General features: G+C 44.3%; 1 protein-coding gene across 1 annotated transcript in view; it reads left to right on the plus strand.

The window, feature by feature from the left end:
- Positions 1-887: 887 nt before the first annotated feature.
- SMYD2 (SET and MYND domain containing 2) overlaps positions 888-22,309 on the plus strand; it is a 37,375-nt gene continuing 15,953 nt past the window's right edge. Inside the window, exons 1-3 of the mRNA XM_044425296.1 lie at positions 888-1,097; positions 11,527-11,590; positions 20,528-20,638. Coding sequence (XP_044281231.1) covers positions 916-1,097; positions 11,527-11,590; positions 20,528-20,638 — 357 coding nt within the window. The 5' untranslated portion in view covers positions 888-915. The remainder of the gene's footprint in view (positions 1,098-11,526; positions 11,591-20,527; positions 20,639-22,309) is intronic.

Below are 22,309 nucleotides of genomic sequence, written 5' to 3' on the forward strand. Positions count from 1 at the left end.
ACCTTTTAAAAGAAAAAAAATCAAAGTCTTGCTTGCATGCATTGTTTCTGTAATCCTTACAATAGCCCTATATAGCAGGTTGCTTTTATTCTCACAGGAAAACAGGCTAAACCAGAATAGACTGCTTCTGTGAAGGCCACATAGCTAACCCATGCCTTCCAAAGATACAATTACTCCTGTTCTCAATAGTTGTAGTAGTAATAATTGATTTTGCTGTCAAATACCAACAGCTCATATCCCTTTGGGAGAAGCTTTTCTTTTCATTCTTTTATGCATCATTAGAAATGTAAAGGAGACAAAAATGGAAAAAGTGGAAGCAGAACAGCTTAACCCCCAATTTTCTAGAATCCCAAAGAGACACCCTTTCCAGCTTTTCGCAGTCTACCTGTCGCCCTTCCCGTTTTTCCCATGGTCCCCGCACCTGGCCTTCCTCTCTCTAATTATGAGCCCATCTTTCAGGATAGAAACCCTTTCACGTGGACTCACTAGAAAATCGAAAGCAACAGCAACACCGCTACAAGCAAGACCGCACTACGGCGTGGGGCAGAGGGAAATGCTGCCTGTCTTCCTCCCGGGCTGCAGCAGGGCGCAGCTTCGTGTGAGCGCCCTCTGCACGTGCTTCAGCCAGTCTTTCCAGTATAGGGTCCGGGCTGGGGGGTGGGCAAACGCCCCCCCCCCGGTGTGGCGCGCTCTCTGCTTCAAAGAGAGGGCGACACGCCTGCCAGCCGCTGCACGGCGGTCGGTGGCTCTAGGACCCAGCGGGCTCCCGGCGCGCCCTTCCAGGGAGCCGGCTGCTGCCACTGCGGCTGGGCTGGGGCTGGGGCTGCCGCTGCGCTCGCTGCCCATGCCCATGTATGTTCCGCGGGGCTGCGGGCTGGCCGGGCCCGCGCTCCAGTAGCAGCCGGAGACGGGGCCATGCGCGCGGAGGAGGGCCGCGAGGCGGAGGGGCTGGAGCGCTTCCAGAGCCAGGGCAAGGGCAGGGGACTGCGGGCGCGGCGCCGCTTCGCCGTCGGGGAGCTGCTCTTCTCCTGCCCGGCCTTCACCTGCGTGCTGACCGTCAACGAGAGGGGCAACCACTGCGAGTGCTGCTTCGCCAGGTAGCCGCTGCGCCCAGCGAATGGCCGGCCGGCCCGCCCGTCGAGGGAGGAAGGAAGCAAGGGAGGGAAGGCAGGCAGGCAGGCAGGCGGGAGGAGGAGGAGGCCGAGCGCGGAGGGATGCAAGGCAGCGAGGAGCAGGCGCTGCCTCCACGGCGTCGGCCGCCTAGGGATCCTAGCGCCGACGTCTTCCGCCTCGCTCTGATCGCTTCTGAAGGCAGTGGCCTCCTGCCGTGCTGCTGAGAGTGTGTGTGTGTGTGGCCGGGGGGGTGGCATGCGGGAAGCACGTGCTTGTCTGAACCCTGCGTCCTCTCACTGAGAAGCCTTTCCGAGTAAGCCGAGATGCATGGGGATGCGATGCGATCCCAGGGAAGCCGGCCTTCCACTTCCTGCTCCTCCTCCTCCTCCTCGTCTTGTGCCATGGCGAAATCTTAGACCTCTGTGGTGCTAACCACTGCCTGAAAGGCAGAAAATCAGGTGAAGACGCGTCGCTTCCTGTCTGTCGATCGCCGGCCGGCAACTTGTCGCCATTTCCACTGGCCTCCAGTTTTCATCATGTCTCAGCTATGCTGGCTGGGGCTGATGGGAGCGGTAGCTCCCACGTCGCCCGAGTTTGTGCCTGTTCTCGGCTGTTGAAGGGGCAGCAACCTTGTTAGACGGGCACGTGGCCGCACCAGAGAAGCCAGCAACGTGGCTTTGTATATGCTCAAGGGCACTCTTAGTCTTGAGCTTAGGATGGGATCTAGGACAAGGCTCAAATTACGCTTTATTCAGTGCCTGCTTCCTGGTCCCTTTTTTGACCCTTGCTGCTATTCAGTCGGTCCCAAACATACATTCATGGGCCTTCAAAAGAAGACTTGCTGAGAATTTGTGGTTTAGGTGTACACCTTAATTGATATTGGGGCTCTTCTGGTATAGCCCTGGAATTGAGTTTAGATCCCTGAACGGTGAAAAGTCACATAAAAGAGGTAATTTGAATAGATGCAAATTACCATCAGAGCTGGGATTGTGCATCCAGTGTTGCAAAACTCATTCAGAGAAATTGTTGAACCCTGGCCCTTCTCATTGTAGAAATGAATAACTTGGTAGGCAGTACAGTCCTTCAAGGCACTACCCTATGGATATTGTGACAGGCAATAAGTCTGGGGTATGCTGGGATTTGTAGGAATTTTTTTTCCATAAAAACATCTCCTTAGGGTACTAAACTCATTTGTCTTTTAGGATGAGGTGAGGGCTGAGATGGAGAATGTGCAAAAATAAGGAACTGTAGGGAATGAAAATATAGTAAATAATGTGGTTGTTTTTTTCTTTCATATTTTGCTTTTCTTCTCCAAAATGTACACAGACCACTAGTTTGTTTAGTAAGCCTCTTATTTCTTTTTCTCTATTTTTGTTTGCCTTATTTCTCCAATTGCAAGAAGAAACATAACTTCTTTTCTGTCGCTATGACCTGACTGAAAACAAGTTTAGTGATTACTTTATTGCTCATGGATATCAGGAAGAATTCTTTAAGGAAATAAGAAGTGCTGATCTGGATCAGACAAAAAGCTTGTCTGTCTGTCTAGCATTTTGTTCTCACAACAGCCAGTCAGATGCTTGTAGTTGTTCCATAAGCAGGAGGTGAGGACAATGCTATTTTGTAGTGTGTGGATTTCGTGGTGCAAAAAGTGACAGAATGTGTTTGCACCATTACACTGGTACAAAAGAATGTGTGACTCCTGGAAACAATAATTATATTTCAGGCACTTTCATGCACTTCGTTATTCACACAGTGTGCCTCCCATGGGATAACTTGCTTATAATCTTCTGCAGATATTCTGTTTCTTGCTGGAAGGATAGCAAAACTGAGGCTGGGTTCAGATGTTCTTTGAAATCACCATTTGGTTTAGATTTATATTATCTCTGCATGTGATAGTTTCACAAACTGTTGTTTAGCACTGGCTTACTGGCATCTGAAACTAAAGTTGGAACCTGGTTTCCGAACTACAGTTTGTGCTAACTGTGGTTTGTTGCTGTGTCTGAATTTATGGACAACGGACAGACTGGAGTTTGGACCATTGGGTTGCCACAAAAAAATCTATTGCACAACAGAAATGCAAATTGCTTTGCCTCGAGAGGCTGGTTCACCATGGAGAAGGGAGTGAACTTGTAAATCTGACTACTGAGCAGATAGAAAATGAGGTAAACATGTACCTCTAAACTGTGGTCTGTCTGGAAGATCAAATCATAATGTGGGTTCTTAATTATGCTTAGCATAAACCACAGTTTTACATTACATCTGAACCGGGGCCTGTGAAGTTGACACCATAAATTTTAGTGGGGAAAAAACCAAACAGCTGGCGTCTTATCAGGCAAAACTAGCACAATCTTCTCACACAGCTTATGACTGTGCTGGAATGATGTCAGAGCGTTTAGATGTGCAGTTTGAAACAGGTTATTTTCCCTAATTGACACCATCAGTATATTTGGAATTTCTGCAGCATTCCTTGGGCAGTAGTATGTTACAACCCTTCTACAAGTATATGCCGGCACTGTACTTACTTTAATATATATCGGTGACACTTTATATAATAACCTGGAACGGGCCATATCTGTCCTGAGAATCTCTAGTTATTTAGCATCAAAGGCGATGTCAGAGTTGTTTTATACCACCCATTTTACGGAGGCCAGGATCAGGCATGTCACGTTAGAGCATCTTTTGCTCAATTCTGCTGATGAGTAAGCTCTGGGGTGGGGTAGGTAAACCACAATAAATAATTAAAGCTCTGCACCCGGACAATTTAAACGCTGTGCCAAGTAAAGCAGGATTTTGCTATCTCTATGAATTATGCAAATTGAGAAAAACTTGTGTAATTCTGCCTTTTTGTTTCTTTGCATAATTTATTTTGCTTTTGCTAACTATGAATGGAGCAAAGGCACTTTAGCACCACTGCAAATTTGATTCAGCCGTCTCTCTGGCTTCTCGGATTGCCCCAGAGATTGCCAACAGGCTTGCAAACACATCTTTGTAGTCACAAGAACGAGACATGTGTTTTGTGTGCATGTATGTGTGTGTTTAAACAAAAGCTGACATTCCTAGGTAGCTAAGTTTGTAATCCATTGTTGCCTTCTGTGCCTCCTCAGGTGCACTGAAATGAGCATTTCCTATGGTCAAGGGCTAAATGGCACATTTTGTCGATTAAAGCAAATGGGAATGCTCTTCATAATAATTGGAGGTAGAGGATGCCTAATCTGGATCAGGGCTGCAGCAGGCCAGGTGGGAATAGCTGCCGCACTAGGTCTCCAGTCCAGATTGCCTGCTTCCCATGCTCAGGACAACCTGTGCAAGCTCTTGTGTGGCCCTAAGAGCTGATCACATCCAGAAGTAAAGAATCTGGCTTGGGGAAAAAGCAGGAACCATTCTTCCCTATTCCTCTCTCTGTTAGACAACCGTGCAAAGAGTTGTCCTGGTAGTCTTTGGACATTCCATATATGGATGGATGAGCCACAAACCTGCATGGAATAAAATAGTACTCAACTCTGCACTTCCTGTATCATCAGCTTGCATGGAGTTCTTCCTCAGAGCAGCTTTTAACTTGCTTTCCAAAGCAGTTGCTAGCACCATAAGTGGGTTTTGATGTAAAGTTAACTGGACCCTGTTTTGCTGGCATTGACAAAGGCTCTGTTAATTAGACCGAGTGTTTGCGTTGTTTGTCCTGAAAAGGTATTGTTGTGATTTTCACAGAAGGGCAGACTGAGGATCAATATTCAAGTCCTGCCTTGTATTCCTAACAGCTCTCAAGTTTGGGTATGAGCTCAAAGTGGTTTGGCACCTTTCTTCTTACATGTCAGAAGTGTGATTAGCTCTGCTATTAATAGTACATTCTTCTTACTGGATATGTAGTATCATTACCATCTCGGTAAATGGATAAGTGACTAATCTCTCCCCCCCCCCCCCGCTACAAATGTTAGACTGTAGTACAAATGTTACAGTTACAGAAGAGAAATTGATATACTTCATCATTTAAAGTAATCTTCCTTTTCAAGCATGGGTAGGTTTCTCACTCAGCAAGGAAAATACCATTTATTTTATCTCATGTTTAAACTATTCAAAATTTGCTACATACTGTGCAAAAATTGGAACTAATACAGACTTTGGACTGGAAAAAGGAATAGGAAGGGAAGATGCAAATAAGCATGTTCAGGTATTTTCATACTGTTATATAAATATGTTAGGAGACATGGAGCACAATTCTGTGGCTGCAAGATGTTGCCTCGAGGGCCAGAGGAAAAGCCAAAGTCCTGGCTCTGACCTCAGAAGTGTGCTCTGAACTCTTCATGGAGGAATTGGAGTGAGTGGCCCTGAAGCTCGTGACGGTGGCACTAAATTATTCAAAGCCAAGAGCCCAAGTTATCTACTGTGCTGTCAGAAGTTTAATGACTTGCTGATGCCTAGCTGCCACACCAAAGAATTCCTCTGCGCACATTTCTTGCACACGTGGTATAACAAACAGTGCAGAACTTTATGACCTGCCTGGTTCAGTTATATCTTTATCTGTAGATCTGTGATATATAGTATAACAGGTATATGTCTCTATTCGTCCATATATATATTTGCATTATGCAAGGCCTTTCTTTTTTCAAGGAACTGGAGGTGGCTAACAAGGTTTGCCTCCCTGTTTTATTCTCACAGCAACAGCACTGTGCAGTAGGTTAGGCTTAATTCAGAGACCACCCTTAGAGGCCACCGATACTGCTATGATCTCAGAAGGGGGCTCCAATATCTAATTCCGGCACTGGCTCCTATTCCCCTGGAACTGTCCTAGAAGGAACGGCAGCACCTATATTAAGAGCTTGCAAAAGCAGCCTTGGAGAGGTCTGAAAGAGGGCAGTGTTGTGTATGAGGAGAAGAAGAGAGAACTGGGTACGAGAAATTTTATGGCCCCTCCAGCCCCATTCCTGCCAACAGACCTTCAAAAGACAGGCTCGGGGGCCCATCTAGAGGGGAAAGCATAAAGGAGAATGGAGAAATGCAATTGTTCTCTGCGTCTCAGCCTGGGGTGGCAGTGGGCAAATGGAAGGCTCCGTGATTGGAGGCTTCGGTCCAAAGAAACTGCAAACCAGGAATGCACACCATGTTGTAATCTTCCAAATGGACATCAGGTGACCCTCAGCTTGGGGTTCTGTGTCTCTTTCCATGTCCCATATCCCCAGTGCTCAGTTTTGTAAAATCTTAACCAGGTCCATACATAAAACCTTTGACTACAGCTCCAACTCCTTTATTTATATATCAATATAGGAATGCACTAATTATTACTTATTTCCTATACTGATTGAAAGCACTCAGCTTTGTCAGATGCAAAGAATCTTCATGTTGGGACTGCAGTAGGTTTCTCATCTCTCTTTAGCCATGAAGTAGATGAAGCACCTTTATTGCTGTCTTTCTTATTCAGAGCTTCTAAAACTTTAGGGTGAAAATGCTGCAAGTACCTTTTTAAATTTGATGCTCTTGACAGTGCATTTTTTATCAGAGCCACAAAAACTGCTAATTTTTGCAACACATGCCTTTTCACAATCATCATCTTCCATAATATATACACACACATAGTATTTCCCATGTGCTGTTATTGTAAAGTGTTCAAAAACATCTGACTTTGTTGGCACTTTTTTGTCATTGTGAATTTTCCACGGAACACCACTTTCACTAATAAATGAAATTAAAATATATGCTGAAAATATAACCTGAAAAATAGGTTACTCAAATTATTATCTGTGAAATAGGAAATTGTAACATATTATATTACAATTTAAACTTGTTTGGAGTTGGAGTCAGTACATTTTTTGTGACGCTGACTCCAGTAACCGAAGAATTGCTTCTGGCTCAGACTCCACAACTCCAACTGACTCCACAGCCCTGATCACAACTTCATTGGGTAGCACTATCTTGTGGCAAAGCAAAGTCCCCACCTGTTTTGTCAGTGAGTTCAGACAAAAAGGTGTTTAATGAACCTTTTTTCAACACATGCATTCTTCTCTTTACAGTGAAAACTGTCAAACCACAAAGCCTCTAAATAGTTAAGTTTCTTGGTTTGGACAAAAGAAGAGACTGTGGTCAATGAACATCTTTCTGGTTTGATTGCCAGAGCCTGTGTGTTTAGGCAGAAAGACTTGCTCATATCTCAGTTTATGAGGCTCAGATATGCCCAACTGAGTCAGGCCAGTATGTTACATGTGCTCAAAATCCAGTCTCGAGTGTCACCAATGTATTTTTTAAAAAGAAAAGGAGAAATATCAGCGAATTCAGGAATCTTGGTGCTCATTTTGGAAGAGAATACCTGGCTGAACTGGCTTAAAAGAAGGGATAATTTTGCATCTTTGTATCGAAGAATCATCCTATCATGGCACTAAGCCAATTGAGGTGAGCTTAGTGCATGAAGAAGGTTGCTGTGGGCTGTAATTAAGGTATAGATTGCAAGGTATTTCTCAGGGGATTAAGCAGAATGGTTGCGTCAGCAGAACATACTCACCACTCTTAATCACCACTTATTCCTCATTAAAAAGGTTGGCCCTGCTTTCAAGACTGCAAAGCATGTTTTTATTCACAAATATCCAAGAGGACCACAGGGGGAAATGAAGTGGTGTGACATAAGATCACTGGGTGCCTTTCCCCTGAGGCTTTCAGCCTTTTGCAAACTCTGCTTCTCTCTCGCTTGCTCTCGCTCTGTTTTCCATTCTCTTTTTCTGTCTCCACTCTGCCCAGTCTTCACCTGTACCTGGCCTCCTCTCTGAATGTTTATTTGATTTTTGCAATCTTTCAGAAAAACCAAACATCAGCAAAAAACAACCTGCTGAGAATACAAAACTAGAGCTAAACCATAAACACATATACAGAAAAGAGGGGGAGAAACATGCAGCTACACAGTAACCATCAGAGATGCACTAAAGTGGTCTTGAAATTACATGTATACATATGTGCATGCACATACATGAATTTATGTTCAAAATTCCTGTTCCACGTCATTCATATAAGTCGAATAGGTTGACCTCATCTGAAATACTGTGTCCAATTCTGAGCACCAAGATTTAAGAAAGATGCAGAACAATTGGAAAGGGTCCAGAGGCGGGCAACCAAAATGATCCAGGGTTTGGAAATGTCGCCTTGTGATGAGGGACTGAGAAAACTGCGTATATTCAGTCTTGAAAAGAGAAGACTGAAGGGGGATATGATAGCATTCTTCAGGTACCTCAAAGGCTGTCAGAAAGAGGAAGGTCAAGATCTCTTTTTGCTGATACCAGAGTATAGGACACAGAATCTATGGAATGCGCTCCCCAGAGAGGTCCGCCTGGTGCCGTCGTTATTTGTTTTTCGGCGCCAGGCAAAGACCTTTTTATTTAAACGTCATTTTAATTGTTAATATTATTTGCTTATTTTATCTGGCCAGGGCGACTTATTTTATATTGTTATTTGTTGTATGTATTATATTTTAATTTTATGTTGTGAGCCGCCCCGAGGCTTCGGCGAATGGGGCGGCATAGAAATGTTTTAATTAATAAATAAATAAATAAATAAATGATCAATCTATTCAAGCTGTGACAACCCAGATTCAGGCTAGATATCAGGAAAAGCTTCCTTGCTGTCAGAGCGGTGGAACCAGCTGCCTAGAAGGGGGGCAGGGGGCCTCCCACACTAAAGACATTGAAAAAAAGAAACTGGACAGCCACATAAATGGGATGGTGTGACTTGGTGTCCTGCAACAGCAGGGGGTTGGACCCGATGGCCTTCATGGCCCCCTCCAACTCTACTATTGTATGATTCTATGATGAAATGCCAGAAAGAATATTGAGATATGAGCATAAGAAAAGCCATGCTGGATCAGGCCAAGGATTCATCTAGTCCAGCACTCTGTACACATGGTGGCTGACCAGCTGCCATCAGGATCCCTCAAGAAGAACTCCTGCCCAGCTCCTCATCTACTTGTGTATGCAGACGTGCCACCTCTAGTGAAGGAGGACGCATGTAGCCCAAAGGCTAGTAGCCCCCGATTGCCTCCTCCCTAATGAACCTGTTGTCAGTAGAATATTCTCTCATAGGATGCCCAGATGTCCCAGCTTCTCAAAACCTTGATAGTTTTCCTACTGAAAACATTCCGGAGAGATTTCTGTATCTAGAAACCATCTTTTGACAAATGGCTCCCATAAATGCACATCTGCTAGCTCTCATGATTTAAAAAAAATCCCAGACACTGATAAAGCTTTAAATGCAAAGCTATAGTGTCAGTCTCACCGTAATAAGTGGACTGTGGACTCATAACAATCACTTCTATGCAGCACTGTGTTGGCTGGGGAGAAAGGCTAGTTTATAAATCTCTCTTGGCACTTACATGGTTACGGCCACTGGGAGATCCCCGTGCTTCCCCAGGTATAATGTGTTGCATTGCAGAAGTCTTGCCAAATAGTTTTGCTGCAATGCAGTGTGCTTTGCAATTGTATCTGAGAATTTCCTTTTCAAAGCCAGTGTGTGAAAGTGTCCCTACAGGAGATGCCGCTTGGGAGGGGAAAGAGGTGGGGGGGACACCCCCAAGAATTTGTCAGTTGCCGAAAACTGTTCAGGAAAAGAGGGCTGTCCATTTCTTTGTCACAGCAATCTCAGCACATCAAATAACTTTATCCAGCACATAGACTTCAGAGTTTGAAACAGTTAAAATTGTTTTCTTTTATATATGCAAATGCCAGTATTAAATAGACACAGAAAGACAGTGTTTTTATTATTACTGATTTCATTTCTGCACTGCCCATCACCACAGTCTCTGGGCAGTTCACAACAGACTAAAGTAATGTCTTTGATGAAATCTGTTAAACAAGTTGCACTGTTGTGTGTATTAGATTCAGCTGTGCAGAACTCAAAAGGATACTGTAAACTCAAGATAAATATGACTTTTTATATGGTAGCTGAACAAATTACTTTCCCTGATCCAGGCCTGTCCAATGAGAAGAACAAAGTTTGATGCATATAACCATTCTGTTTGATTCACAGTCAGCATAAGTTGATTTTTATGGGGCGGATTTGGAAAGTTGTACTGGTGAATAGTTCAACATGTTGTAAGCCGCCCCGAGGCTTCAGCGAATGGGGCGGCATAAAAATGTTTTAATAAATAAATAAAATAAACATTTGTACAGATCATGATTCTTGATAACCTGGTTCAACTCTTTTGCAAAGGTCAAAATTTGGCAAAATTAAAATATGTATAAGCCACCTTTCAAGGCTGGAATTCTCCCTTATTCAGATGCAACAGGAAACCCCTGTTCCTTGTTATTGGCATACATGAACACGCACTTTAGTGTGTTCTCCTCATCCCCCTTTGAAGACAAGAGGAGAAGATCTAAAAGCGTTTCTTATTTGTTCTAAATCACAGGTTCCAATTTCATGCAAAAGTGGGAAACTGGATTTACAAACTTCAGTTAGTTAAACCAAGATAGGAAACCAGGATCAGATCCATGATTGAGCCCTGGATGGGGGTTGCTTGCTATTTCTGCGTGGGATTATTTGTGGAAAATGTTCTAAGATAGGGCAATTTGTTATTTGGAAATGTCTTCACATTGAGAAAATGCATTTTCTGATGTTGAGCTGATGACAGAATACTAGACAACTCAATGTATGGGGAGAGGCATTCAGAAGCACTCTCCTGCCAGGGTCTGCTTGATAGGAGTCCAAATGGCCAAGGCTCATAAGTTTTTCCAGGACTCATTTGGGGTGAGGGACCATTAAAAGGGTCCACCCTCAGAAACCATTGGATCCAAAATGATTCCAGGATGCTTTGGGAGTCATTACCGCCTCTAGTGCTTCTGCTGTGTCATGCGTGCCATGGCAAGATGACCCAGCACTTGAGACATTTGCTCCCAGTGGCCCTGCCTCATTGTGTCAAGGCCCAGTCCCTTGGTTTCTGGGAAGCTGCGGGCAGTGAGACCTGGAGGGAGAGAGCCACGGAGGAGGTTTTGGAGGGGAGCCAATGGAGCACAGGCCCGTGCATTGTTCCTGGTTTTGCCGGCACTGACCTCTGCTCTTATCCTTTGGTTCTCTTGGGCCTCCCACAGAATTCTTCCATGTGTCACTGAGTCCTAAATAACTCACTACAGGATTTTCTAATAGCAACTTGGAGGCAGAGCTGTGCACCCATCCGGGACAGCTTGGCATTTTGAAATGCTTCCATTAGATGGTGGGAAAAGAAGCAATTCTTGGGAACCATTTAGAAATCCACGAGCGCCTTTCGCATCAAGTTTCCCTCAGCATACCTTAATTCTTAAATTCTAAAGAATATCTATCGATACCTCCTTTGTCCCAAGGGAACTTTGATTGATCCGACTAGCTTTTGCATGCTGCAGTGCTGAAGGCTGGTTAGTTTTTTTAGTGTTACCAGGTAGGTGTAACTGTGTATTTCTTTCTTCTTTTTTTAAGGAAAGAAGGATTGTCCAGGTGTGGAAGGTGTAAGCAGGCTTTTTACTGCAACGTAGAATGTCAGGTAAGTATCTGGCAACAAATATGAAGGGATCTGGTGCTGGTGCTATTTGTAGACTCATGGACATACTTTTTATACCATTCTTCAAGTTATTTTTAAAAACTCCAAGGCGATCTAGAGTACATCATGCAAGGACTTCTGCATCTAGAATACATAAATGCAGGCTTAAAAAAAGAAAATTGTCACCTTCACGGATTCTAATTTAGTGCCGAGAAAGGCAGCCGTTAGGGTTGGCCATTGCTGTAGGATTGGAGTCGTGGCCTGTACCATTCTAGGAACTTGGAAATTGCTGTAATGAGTCACTGAGGATCAGCTGCGCTGGGTCATTGTACCGCTGAGCCATTAGATTAGTAGACTGCTACATGGCCCTAATTGCTTCAGAAGCTTCTGCCTACTTTAAGCATACCAGATGGTTTAACGTTATTTCACTAAGCTGGTGAAGAAGCGTGTGCCTAGCTGAGCAATCAGAAAGAAAGGCTGGATTTGGCTTTGGGGGCGGGTGGAAAGAATATGTTTGCAAATGTGCTGTCGCTGCTGCTAATAATAATAATAGTGTGTGTGTTTAGAAACCAACTGTGCTTCTACTGGGTAGTCCTATATGTTCCTTGCTCGGGCAAAGGAAATTAATAGTAGGCCTAGCCAAATAATTTATAGTTGCTAAGAAGGATTTAATGCAAAAGAAAAATGAAATGGTCTTTAACTTTGGTGTGTGTCTGTCTGCATTGCATGTATGGCTTTATGACTCATTTTTCACTCAGAACCTCTTTTTAGAGGAAACCAGAATTTTAAAGGAACCAGCACGCTGGTCAAAAATCCTTGCCCATTGAGAAAGGTGTGCCTGCACATTGCACTTTGCCCAGCACCTAGAAGCCGAGGACAAAGTGCGAAATGTGGGCCAGGTAAGGGACTAAATATTGGGGGTGTGCGCAAAGGTGTTGACTAAAGGGGGTGAAGTTCCTCACTCCCTTCCTCAGTCACACCTTTCATTTCTCTTGACAGCTTGCCACCTACTGAGAGCTATCAAAAGTGACCAAAGGAGGGGAAATGTACTCAGAGCCTCTTCTAGGCAATGTCCAGGGTTGGCACTTTGGCTGAAGACACTCTGTCTCTGGACGCTGTTTCAGCTGAGGTTTCAAATCCCTTTGGTTGGGCAGCTAAAACTTCTTCCCCCGATGTGCAAACATGGTGTCTGTGTTCTAGCACTCCCTTCTCACAGAAGATGAGATTAATTAATTAGCCCTAATTTTGGCCAAGGGAAGTTAGAAACATTTCCAGGATGCAAGAAGGTGCTTCTCTGTGAAAGGACCAGAAGCTAGTATCATGTGAATGCAGAGCAAAAAGACTTCTTGGTGGCCTGCCTACCCCAGAAAGGAGCTGGCACTTTTGTTAAACTTATTTTATTTCGAGCAATGGTTTTATTAAAGTGTTTGATCAGAAGATTGTGGATAATACAGTGTACTTATTCCATAATGTGGAGAAAATGGAAATTGCTACTGAAGACTTTTAAGTCATGAGTGGGAAAATTTTTGAAGTTTTTTGAAGTTGAGGTGAAAGTGAAAAGGAAAGCTTCTTGACTATGAGAGCAGCCTGGCAAGGGAACCAGTGACCTAGGGAGTTTGTGGGCCCTCCCACAGTGGAGGCATTCACGAGGCGACTGGAGAGCAATCTGCCAGGGATGCACCGAGCAGGCAGGTTGACTGGATGGCCTTAAAGGCCCCTTCCAATGCTACTATTCTATGATTCTGTGAAACCGCTTTCCTTCAGGTGCAGTGTGTTAGGCGATGCATGCCATGGTGGGCAGGTGACAGCCAAAAATATAAGGGTCCACAGGCTTTCTACCCCTTTCCCTCCTTTGTTCCTTTTTCTCCACTTTATCACAGCCTGCTGGGGATGGGCAGATTAGCTCTTTCCAGAGTCCTGAACTAGTCACTTACAGAGAATCCCTGAAATTGGGCTCAAGGCTGCTTCCCTTCTTTAAATGGAATATGACTGGTGTTGTCCTGTTTCCTTTATATTTCACCATTTTTGAGGCCCCAAAAGCAGGGTTGGGGTTCAAATCATCATTCAGAAGAGCAGAACTGATATTCTGGGCTCAGAAAACGTCCTCTTTCCCCCTCTTTGGTGCTACTTACCCTTTCTGGAATAGGTGGGCCAAGCTGCATGTATTTGCACCTCCCTTTCCTCCTGGCTCAGGGCAACTGATTGGGCAGTTCCATTGCAACGCGGCTTTTCCTCTGAAAGGAGGAAGCAAGTAGGTGTTGTGAATGATCTCACCAGTCATATGTTCAGGTGGGAATTGAGCATGCATTGTCAGCTCCTGCAGCCATCAGAATGCACGACTCTGACTCATCTAGGATGAATGACTTTGCAGCCCCACTGCAGTAGGCTCAGAGACGGGATGGCATCGCCCTGCCTGCCTCCCCTCCCCTTCTGTTTATACAGCAGTCTGCTGTGAAGCTCTGGGAAAAAATGTTTTAACTGCACAATGACCTGTTGGTCTAAAGCAGGGGTCCTCAAACTTTTTGAATAGGGGGCCAGTTCAAAGGCTGCAGTGACCATCGCGGGCCAGTGAGGGGGAGGTGCCTGGGGGCGCGTGCGAGGTGGCATCGCACGCACATGGCAGTGGCTCACTCGCTCTGAGATCTCCCAGCGAGTCCAAAAGCATCTCCGAGCGAGCGAGCCACCACCTCCCTGGCCACGCTGTGAGGCAGCGGCGAGCGCGCACCTACGGGAGGCAGGCGGCATGTTTAACAAGCAGGAGCTTATAATTACTTAAAACCACAATTCCTGGTTTGCATGTCATGGCAAGACAGTAGTTGGCTAAAGTGAAACGGAACCCTGGTTAATACCCTCCACTGGCCAAACAAGAATGTGAAAGAGGCAGGAGAAGCTCTAGTTTGTATAGACAGAAAAATGGCTATGCTGGATGGCAAGCGCTGTGAGTTGTGGGACTTTCTGTGATCTAAACATGTGGATGTGTGCTTGTAGTCAGTGCTGTCTCTTTTATTTAGTGCTGCTGTCTTCTGTTTTCAGATGCAATATGCTTTCTTATCGCTTCTGTATTGTTGGTATGTGTGCAAGCTTCTTTGCAGGTTTCCCAAATTAAGACCTGTGGTCTCCATCTTCAATAATAGTATGCGTGGTGGATTGCCCCACTTCTCTACATGCCGGTCAGTTGACTGTACAGTTGTGCAGTGCACAGTGCCTGTAAAGCAGCTGCAACAATGCAGTCTTCCAAGAAAGGAGACTTTCCTCCAGGCACTTCTTAGTTACAGGAACATTAAGATTCCTAGATGTGAAATTATGAAATGGTTTCATAAGGCCTTCCTTGTGCTAAGTCACCATTTGCGAAGCAATTCTTTATTCAGTAGAATTTCAGGCATTTTTATCTTTCTAGTTTAAACTCACCAGAATTGATCCTGTCTTTTTCCATTGCTGTGTATGAAATGCTGAGGGCTTTTTTGTTTCTCGCTTGGCAGAGTGCTGCTCTTTGGTGTTGGGGAATCCTTCCACAGCACTTGTGTGAAATTTAAGAACATTGCCAGCTCTGAATTTTTTGAAGTTACCGTCAAGCATTCTGTTCTTCAGAATATCATCCCTGCTGATGATGCACTGCACAGATAATCTGTACTGCATCTTCATCTTTGTCTTTTTCAAAGACATTTGGGGATTCTTTTGTTTTTTGTTTTAGTGGCTCAGCATTCTGCCTCGAAGCTAAGAAGGACATTGGTGCCTTGATATTGAACTTGTTGGACTGCAGCGTGTAGCAAATGTTTCCCTTTTAGGCCTTTGTGGCAAGGAACGTCTTTTGTTTTGGGTTTTTTTTTTCACACCAAACAAATGAAAACTGGACCTCAGTTTAGAAGACCACTGGGCTCTTGCCTTAACTTATAATCACATATAGGATTTCTTAGCTCTAGCTGAGCCAGAAGCCAAAGTCAGTGTTTTTCCTCCAGCTGACAACTTGAAATTCTTGTATTTTGTCTTAAGTGAACCAATGTTAAAGGTATAACCAGGCCTCTCATCAGATTTAAGCAAATCCTGGATAATGAATTGTATCATTTATATTCATTAGTTGTACACACCTTGATGGATTTTTAGCATATAAAGAAGCATATAAATGTTAGTAATATTAGCTTTGCCTCTAGTTTCTTCCTTGCTGTTTTCTCCTTCCTTTTGAGATTATAGTGTAACCTCTTTCTAGGCATGGGGATGTCTTCTTGCTTTATATTACTCTTCTATATTACAATTGAAGTTGAACCTAATCCTGTTTCAAAGGATTGGCCCTCACTTTACAGAGGTGATGGGATACAGTCAAATAATTGTTAGGTTATTGTCTTTCCAACCTTTCTGTCTGTTGGTTTTTTCCATGGTATTCCTGGAAGTAGAATGTTTGAAAAGAAACCCATTCATGAGTGGCTTCACAAAGCTGGCTAACACTCAGTTCAATTAAGAGAATTTGCATTACTATTCACAATTTAAAACCTTAATAATAATTTCAAGTCAACGAGCATCAGACAAAAGTCTCTTCCTTTGTCCTATGTCAGAGATTGGCCATTAGCAGCACTATAAAGTGTTTTAAAGAAGATGGATTTTGCAAGTGTAGACAAGCTATGTGACTTGTTATTTTCACTGTAAAATACACTTAGGCAATCTTTAATAAATATAGTTCAGCTAATTATAGTGGATGTAGCTCTGAACTTGTCTTCCTCATTTAGTGTTTGAAAAAAGCTCTCAAAACAAAGCCTGAAAGATTTCCCCAACCATCAGTTCCCAGCTGTTTCATCCAACTGATTAACATGTCTGCTAACTTCCTCAAAAGGCCACCTTGACAAATATAGAAATGAAATTAATAATAATAAAATATTGAGAAGCAATAATAGAATCATTCAGTGAATATAATTCCTGGAATGTCATTCTAGAAAATTATTATCTCTTTTTGTAGCAACTAAAATCCCCATAGCATGGCTTGCTTTAAATAAACATACAGGTAAATAATCATATTTTGCAACTTTGTAACATTGCTGGGCACCATGCAGAACTTAAGGCAGGGATTCTGTGTTGGCTCACAGCGTGAAGTCTCAAGGAGGCACGCGGGCATGAAGAGAACTTTGAGGAGGTGATAATCCTGCCTTTCCAGTTCCAAAAAGTACTGCTAATCCTCTTGTCATTTTTGAAAGATTAGTTAGAAGAAGTGGATATGTAATCAGAAAGCTCAACTACTCTTTTAAAAATCTACTATATCAAGACTTGATTGCGTATGTATGTGTGTATGTTTGTATATTGTTTACTTGACAAATAAGCAATCATGTAGAAGCAAGGACATTAGCTAACACAAGTAGCATCAACTGGAGTTCTGAAAAGCAAAAATGAGAATTCGACTTTTTTTATTCTTCCAGCCTTTTCTCTTTGATTCCATGTAGATCAGTAGTGTAGGGCCTCTTTCAGGCGGCGGGCCGGATTCTGTTTTGGAGACGCTCCCAGGGGCTGCCTTCCACTAGGGGGGGCAGCCAAAAGCAAAAAGGGCGTGAAGTTTGGTACTCTTGATGCCGGTTTTCCTGGAAGGTTTAGGGTGGCTTCCTCCAAAGGGAGATTCTTTCTCTCAGCCTCATTTCATGAATTGGCTGTTCAGTATTTTGGGATACTGAAGAATACTTTAGGTTTTCTTCCAGCACATCCGTAGGAGCTATGCTGAGAGGAGCCATTTTGCTGAACCCAGCAGAGGAAGATCATGTTTCCATGTTTCCATTTGATTTTCAACATGCAGTTGCCCTAGCAAACTTTCTTTCCATAAGTTTTCTGACTCTATCTTTAAATCAGAGAGAAACATTGCATAGTTTTCCCCAGCCTGGAATCTACAATATCATTAATACAGCACTAGGGACTTGGTTAGAACAATCTGCCTGCTACCGATCACATGGCTTAGAGAAATAGTGGAAAAGAATGTTAAATGCAGTCCTGCTGTGATCACTAAAAAGACCTCTGTCAGAGTGTTTCCATGCCAGGTATTACTCAGATGCTGCTCCCTTATTCCTGCAATGTTCCTGGCTTTTATCTTGTTTTGCACAATTCAGCCACATCTTGTCCCTTTAACCACCTTACTAGTTCACATAACTCAGTCGGATTCTGCCTGAGGAAAAATTTTAATTAACTATGCTTAAAGAATAAAAGTGTCAGGACGGAATGGTGGAAGGACATCCTGCCATTGTCAGTTTTGCATCTTTCTTAACTGGGGTCTCTGTCTCTCTGACACTGTGAAGACACATCTATATGTTACATTTTAAAAGGTTATTTTCTACTTCTCATGTACTTAGAAGTTATCTATTTAATGAAGAATCTTAGCTATTATTTGGCAGCTCCTTTTTGTTATGGTTCTCTCTCTCACACACAGACACATTTGCTCACAGACATGCACCGCTGGTATAAAATAAAACCATTTTCAGTAAAATGCAGTTGGGTTTTTTCCTGCTTTGTTGAATCTCATGATTGCTTATTTGACAAATATGAGTGGAGATGGCTGTGAATATCATCCAGAGAATCAGGTTTTTGGATGATCACTAACAATTTGTTGTAAGCCGCCCCGAGGCTTCGGCGAATGGGGCGGCATAAAAATGTTTTAATAAATAAATAAATAAATAAATAAATAAATAAATAAATAAATTTGCCTCGACTACTCACTGTGTATTTTACACTGAACACACTTATTCCATGCAATGAATGGGAATAATTAATATGTTGGCATCTATTAAATTTTAGCATCATTTGATTCTAGCATTCCTGATTCTTGGGAGGATTTTCAGATCATAGGCCTTTTCTTTAACTGCATATCAATCTGATGTTAGACTTGAAAGGAAACTTACAAGGCAATGGGCCTCTCACCTGGCAAGCTGGAGTGCCAACTTCAGGGTTACCCTTCCATTCAGGCTTGCTTGTGCTAGTGCAGCACCCCAAGACAAGATGCGATAGCAGCACTGCGGGGTACCTGCTTGCTTGTCACTGGCGCATTGTGCCAGCCTGTGTGTTGGCCATTGGGGTCCGGCTTGGGTTTATTCTGCCTGTTCTTTCTGGGAGAAAGTTCTTCCAAGGACTTAGCTAGAGGTGACTGAGATAGCTTGACTGAATCATGATTGTTCAGGCCAGAGATACATGTGCTTAGGTATCTTTATTTCGAAAGCACCACATTCATAAGAATGCAGGGAACGGCCTCAGATGCAGTCAAGCCGTTGTCCACCAGAGGGGCGGAACTGCCGAATAGTGGGCTAGATCCAGCCCTTTTGGGGTTCCAGCCTGACCCTCCTGGGGCTTCCCAAATGGCCCCATCCCACTTCACACGATCACCAATTGCTTAGCGGTTTCCTGGCCTTTCTGTTGTTTTTGCCCCAATCCACAATGTTGGAGTGCTCTCCTGAGGCTTCGTTACTGTCAGCAAGAGCTTTAAGTTAAAATATGCTGGCATTTTTGAATGTTGGTTCTACTCCTTTTGCTTCAGCTCCCCAACCCCTGACTGGAATGCAGCTGCTGGGAGCACCATAATGGGATTTGGCCCTCGGGCTGAGAGAGGCTGCATGCCCCAACCTGCACTGAATGGTGGCATCTCTCCAGAGCTTCAGGAAGGGATCTGAAGGCTCACCTAGAGAAGCCAGGGACTAAACCAGGGAGCGTTGCCTGCACAACATTTGCTCTGCCACTGAGAGACAAAGACTCCCCATATCAGCCCCCTGTCCTTGCTCATGTGACGAAGCGATGAGTTGCAGATGTGGAAAAGTACTGTTTGATTTTCCTTTCGATTCAGAATAAAAACACCAGGACAGTGGTGTTCAGTTTGGCACCTGTGGACATTAATGTGCCCATAGGGACATCTCATGGCAGCCCCCAGACTCCCTGCCCTTCTTGATTTTTATTTTATTGCTTAGAATTTTAAAAAATTAAAAAAGGGCTGCTGGCATGCTGCAAAGTGAAGTTTTGCCCAATAGCCCATTCCTTATTGGACTCAAAAAGCTGGTTTTGTGTCTTATTGCTCAGACCTCTGTCTTCTACTTGCATTTTAGTCACATCTGTTTGTCTTCTAGAAAATGAGTATCTTCTGACCAACCACGGATAGCAAGAAAACCATTTTATGAGCAGGCAATTTCCTCTCTGCACAGCCATTTTGTGAGAGTGTCCATGAGACAACACCCCCCCCCACACACACACACACCAAATTTCAAATGTGCCCACTGACCCAGAGAGGTTGGGGACCATTGCACATTTAGAGGTTTTGTTGGTTAATTTGTCGCAGATATACATGGATTTTAAAATTGCATTTTAGGTTTTTTTTAATGAGTTGTAATTTCCCCAGAGAGCATTTGCTAGTGGCTGATTAGAACTGGACTAACTAAATAAGTTTTGGTCTTTGGAGAATTTAGCTTTTGAAAGTCTCTAGCTGTTGGGACTGGGGACAGGACTGGGGAGTGGAAGCAAAGGCTGGGATTGCTAGAGAGCGGAGAAGCAAGAACTGCTGATAGCAAGGGGCTTGGAAGGAAGAGCCCTCTCTGAACAGGGGGACTGGTGTGAGATTGCCTCTGACCTAACCGGATCTCATGCCAAGGTGGCAGTGCTGCTTCTGATCTGTGGACTTGTAATTATCTGGCCCGGCTCTTCCAAAACCTGGTGCTCACTGTACCGCTCCCCCTTCAATGGAGACACAGGCTGTATTCTCTTTTATGTTTTCAGTGTGGTCATATCTTGTCAGTGCATATCAAAGCTGGCCCCAGAAAATGGCTCTTCCATCTTCAGATTTGTTCCGGTTTTCATCGAGTTTTAGTGAGTGCCTTCTTAAGCTTTGTAAAGGAAGCACACTTCATTTGTCCTCCAGGTTTGGTTGGGGTATGTGGCATCCTCTTTTCATTTGCAAAATGCTAGTCCATAGATCGTGTTTAACCTCTGTGCTTCACCTTCCAGAAACAGGACTGGCCTTTGCACAAGCTAGAATGTTCTGCCATGTGCGTGTTTGGGCAGAACTGGAATCCCTCAGAGACGGTGAGACTCACTGCAAGGATTCTGGCCAAACAGGTGAGCAGGATCCAGAGATTTCAGTCAGATGTCTGGTTTTGTTTTTGGGTTCTGGCAGTGAAGAAAGAGCCCGGAAAGAGACCAAGTCCTACAGTGACAGTTTTCTGCAGAACGTATTTCTCGTTGTGTCCATTACCAGCTGCTCTGGTAATGAATAGCTGAACCTGTGCTCTACTGTAGCATATCTGCTTAAGAACCTTGATCCGCTCTGCCCTTGAACACCCGCTGTCCTTCCTGTCTGCTAAGCTGCCTCCCCATCCTCCATCACATCCCTCCACCAAAGCTTGCTTCCCACACAGCCATTTGAGTTCATTGTAGCTTCACCTTTTCTGCCTTGCTTCCTTAGCATAAGCAGTTCGAGTTCCTGCTTGTACTGCAGAATGTGAAGGTGAAGCACACGATTGGGATCACCAGGGAAGCTGAGCGGGCGTCACTTTCAGAGGCTTGCTATGAATCCCTGGTACAAATCAGATTTCAGCCTGCTGTGGCGAGCCCTGCACGATACAGTTGTCTGGGGGCCAGCGATCCATTCTCACAGGACCTCACACACAGAGATGCCTCTGAGCAGCCTGGCCAGGGAGATTCAAGTTCCTCAGGCTGAAGAACTTGTGCAGTGCTGGTCTTAGTCGGAAACAAGACCTCTGTGGTGACCTCCACTTGCCAGTGGCATCTCTGTCTTGTCCTCATTGGAAAATACTCCTCAAAGGAAGGGCTAGAGCTCTCATCCCAGATCCGTCAGTTCCAAAAGACCAGGAGGACCTTGTATGTGCCCAACGACTCTGCCTTTGAGGCAGGGGCTGAACAACCCTCTGCCCCCAGGAGCATCATCACATCAAGAGGCAGATCAGGAGGTCTGCTTGAGAAGGAGCAGTCCATCACCACAGCCTTCCCCATCCTTGGGTCTTCCAGACATGTTTGGACTGCAACAGCAAGAATTCCCAGTCAATGGGCTTGCTGGATGGGAACCCTGGGAGTTGCGGTCCAAATGCTTCTGAAAGCCACCAGGTTGGGGAAGGCTGTATGACAAAGGAGGACTCCTCAAGAGCAAGCAAGCCCTCCTGAGTAGGATGCAGGCCAGAGGACTATAATGAACTACTGCTGAGTCCTGGGTGGGGCTCAGGAGGCTCTGACAATATAACCCTTCAGTCTCAGCCTAGCCATTGCTGGAAACAACCATTCTTTCAGCTCCAGTGCCTTGTACCTTGCTTTCCAGCCCTTCCTTGTGACTGATGCTCCATGCTACTGACCCTTGGACTCCTGCTTGACTCTGCTTCTGGACTGCGTAATGTATCTGACTGCTTAACTGTGCTTTGACCTTTGTTTGTCCCTTGACCACTCCTGCCATAGTCTGATTCCCTACTGGACCAAAACCTTTGTGCTTGACCCGCTGCCTGTTTGTTGCCTTCCTTTGGATTGCCCGTTAACTTGCTGTAAAGCTGAGTCTAATCCAGCCAAAGCAAGACGACCCCATCCTTAAGACTAAACATAGGGAAGATGGAAGACAATGAAATTGGAGAACGGGTGGGAATGAACTAAGTCTGTAGCTTTCTTTTGGTTATTCTTGCTTTAGATCAGACATGTTATAATGAATTTTAAAAGTTTTCATTAGAAAGGCAAGTGGCTTCTTAAACTCGGAGAAAGAAGTGCCAAAAATAAACATGATAAATATAG

This window comes from Varanus komodoensis, unplaced genomic scaffold, assembly GCF_004798865.1.
Source record: "Varanus komodoensis strain SLA01 unplaced genomic scaffold, ASM479886v1 scaffold1, whole genome shotgun sequence".
Lineage (NCBI taxonomy): Eukaryota > Metazoa > Chordata > Lepidosauria > Squamata > Varanidae > Varanus > Varanus komodoensis.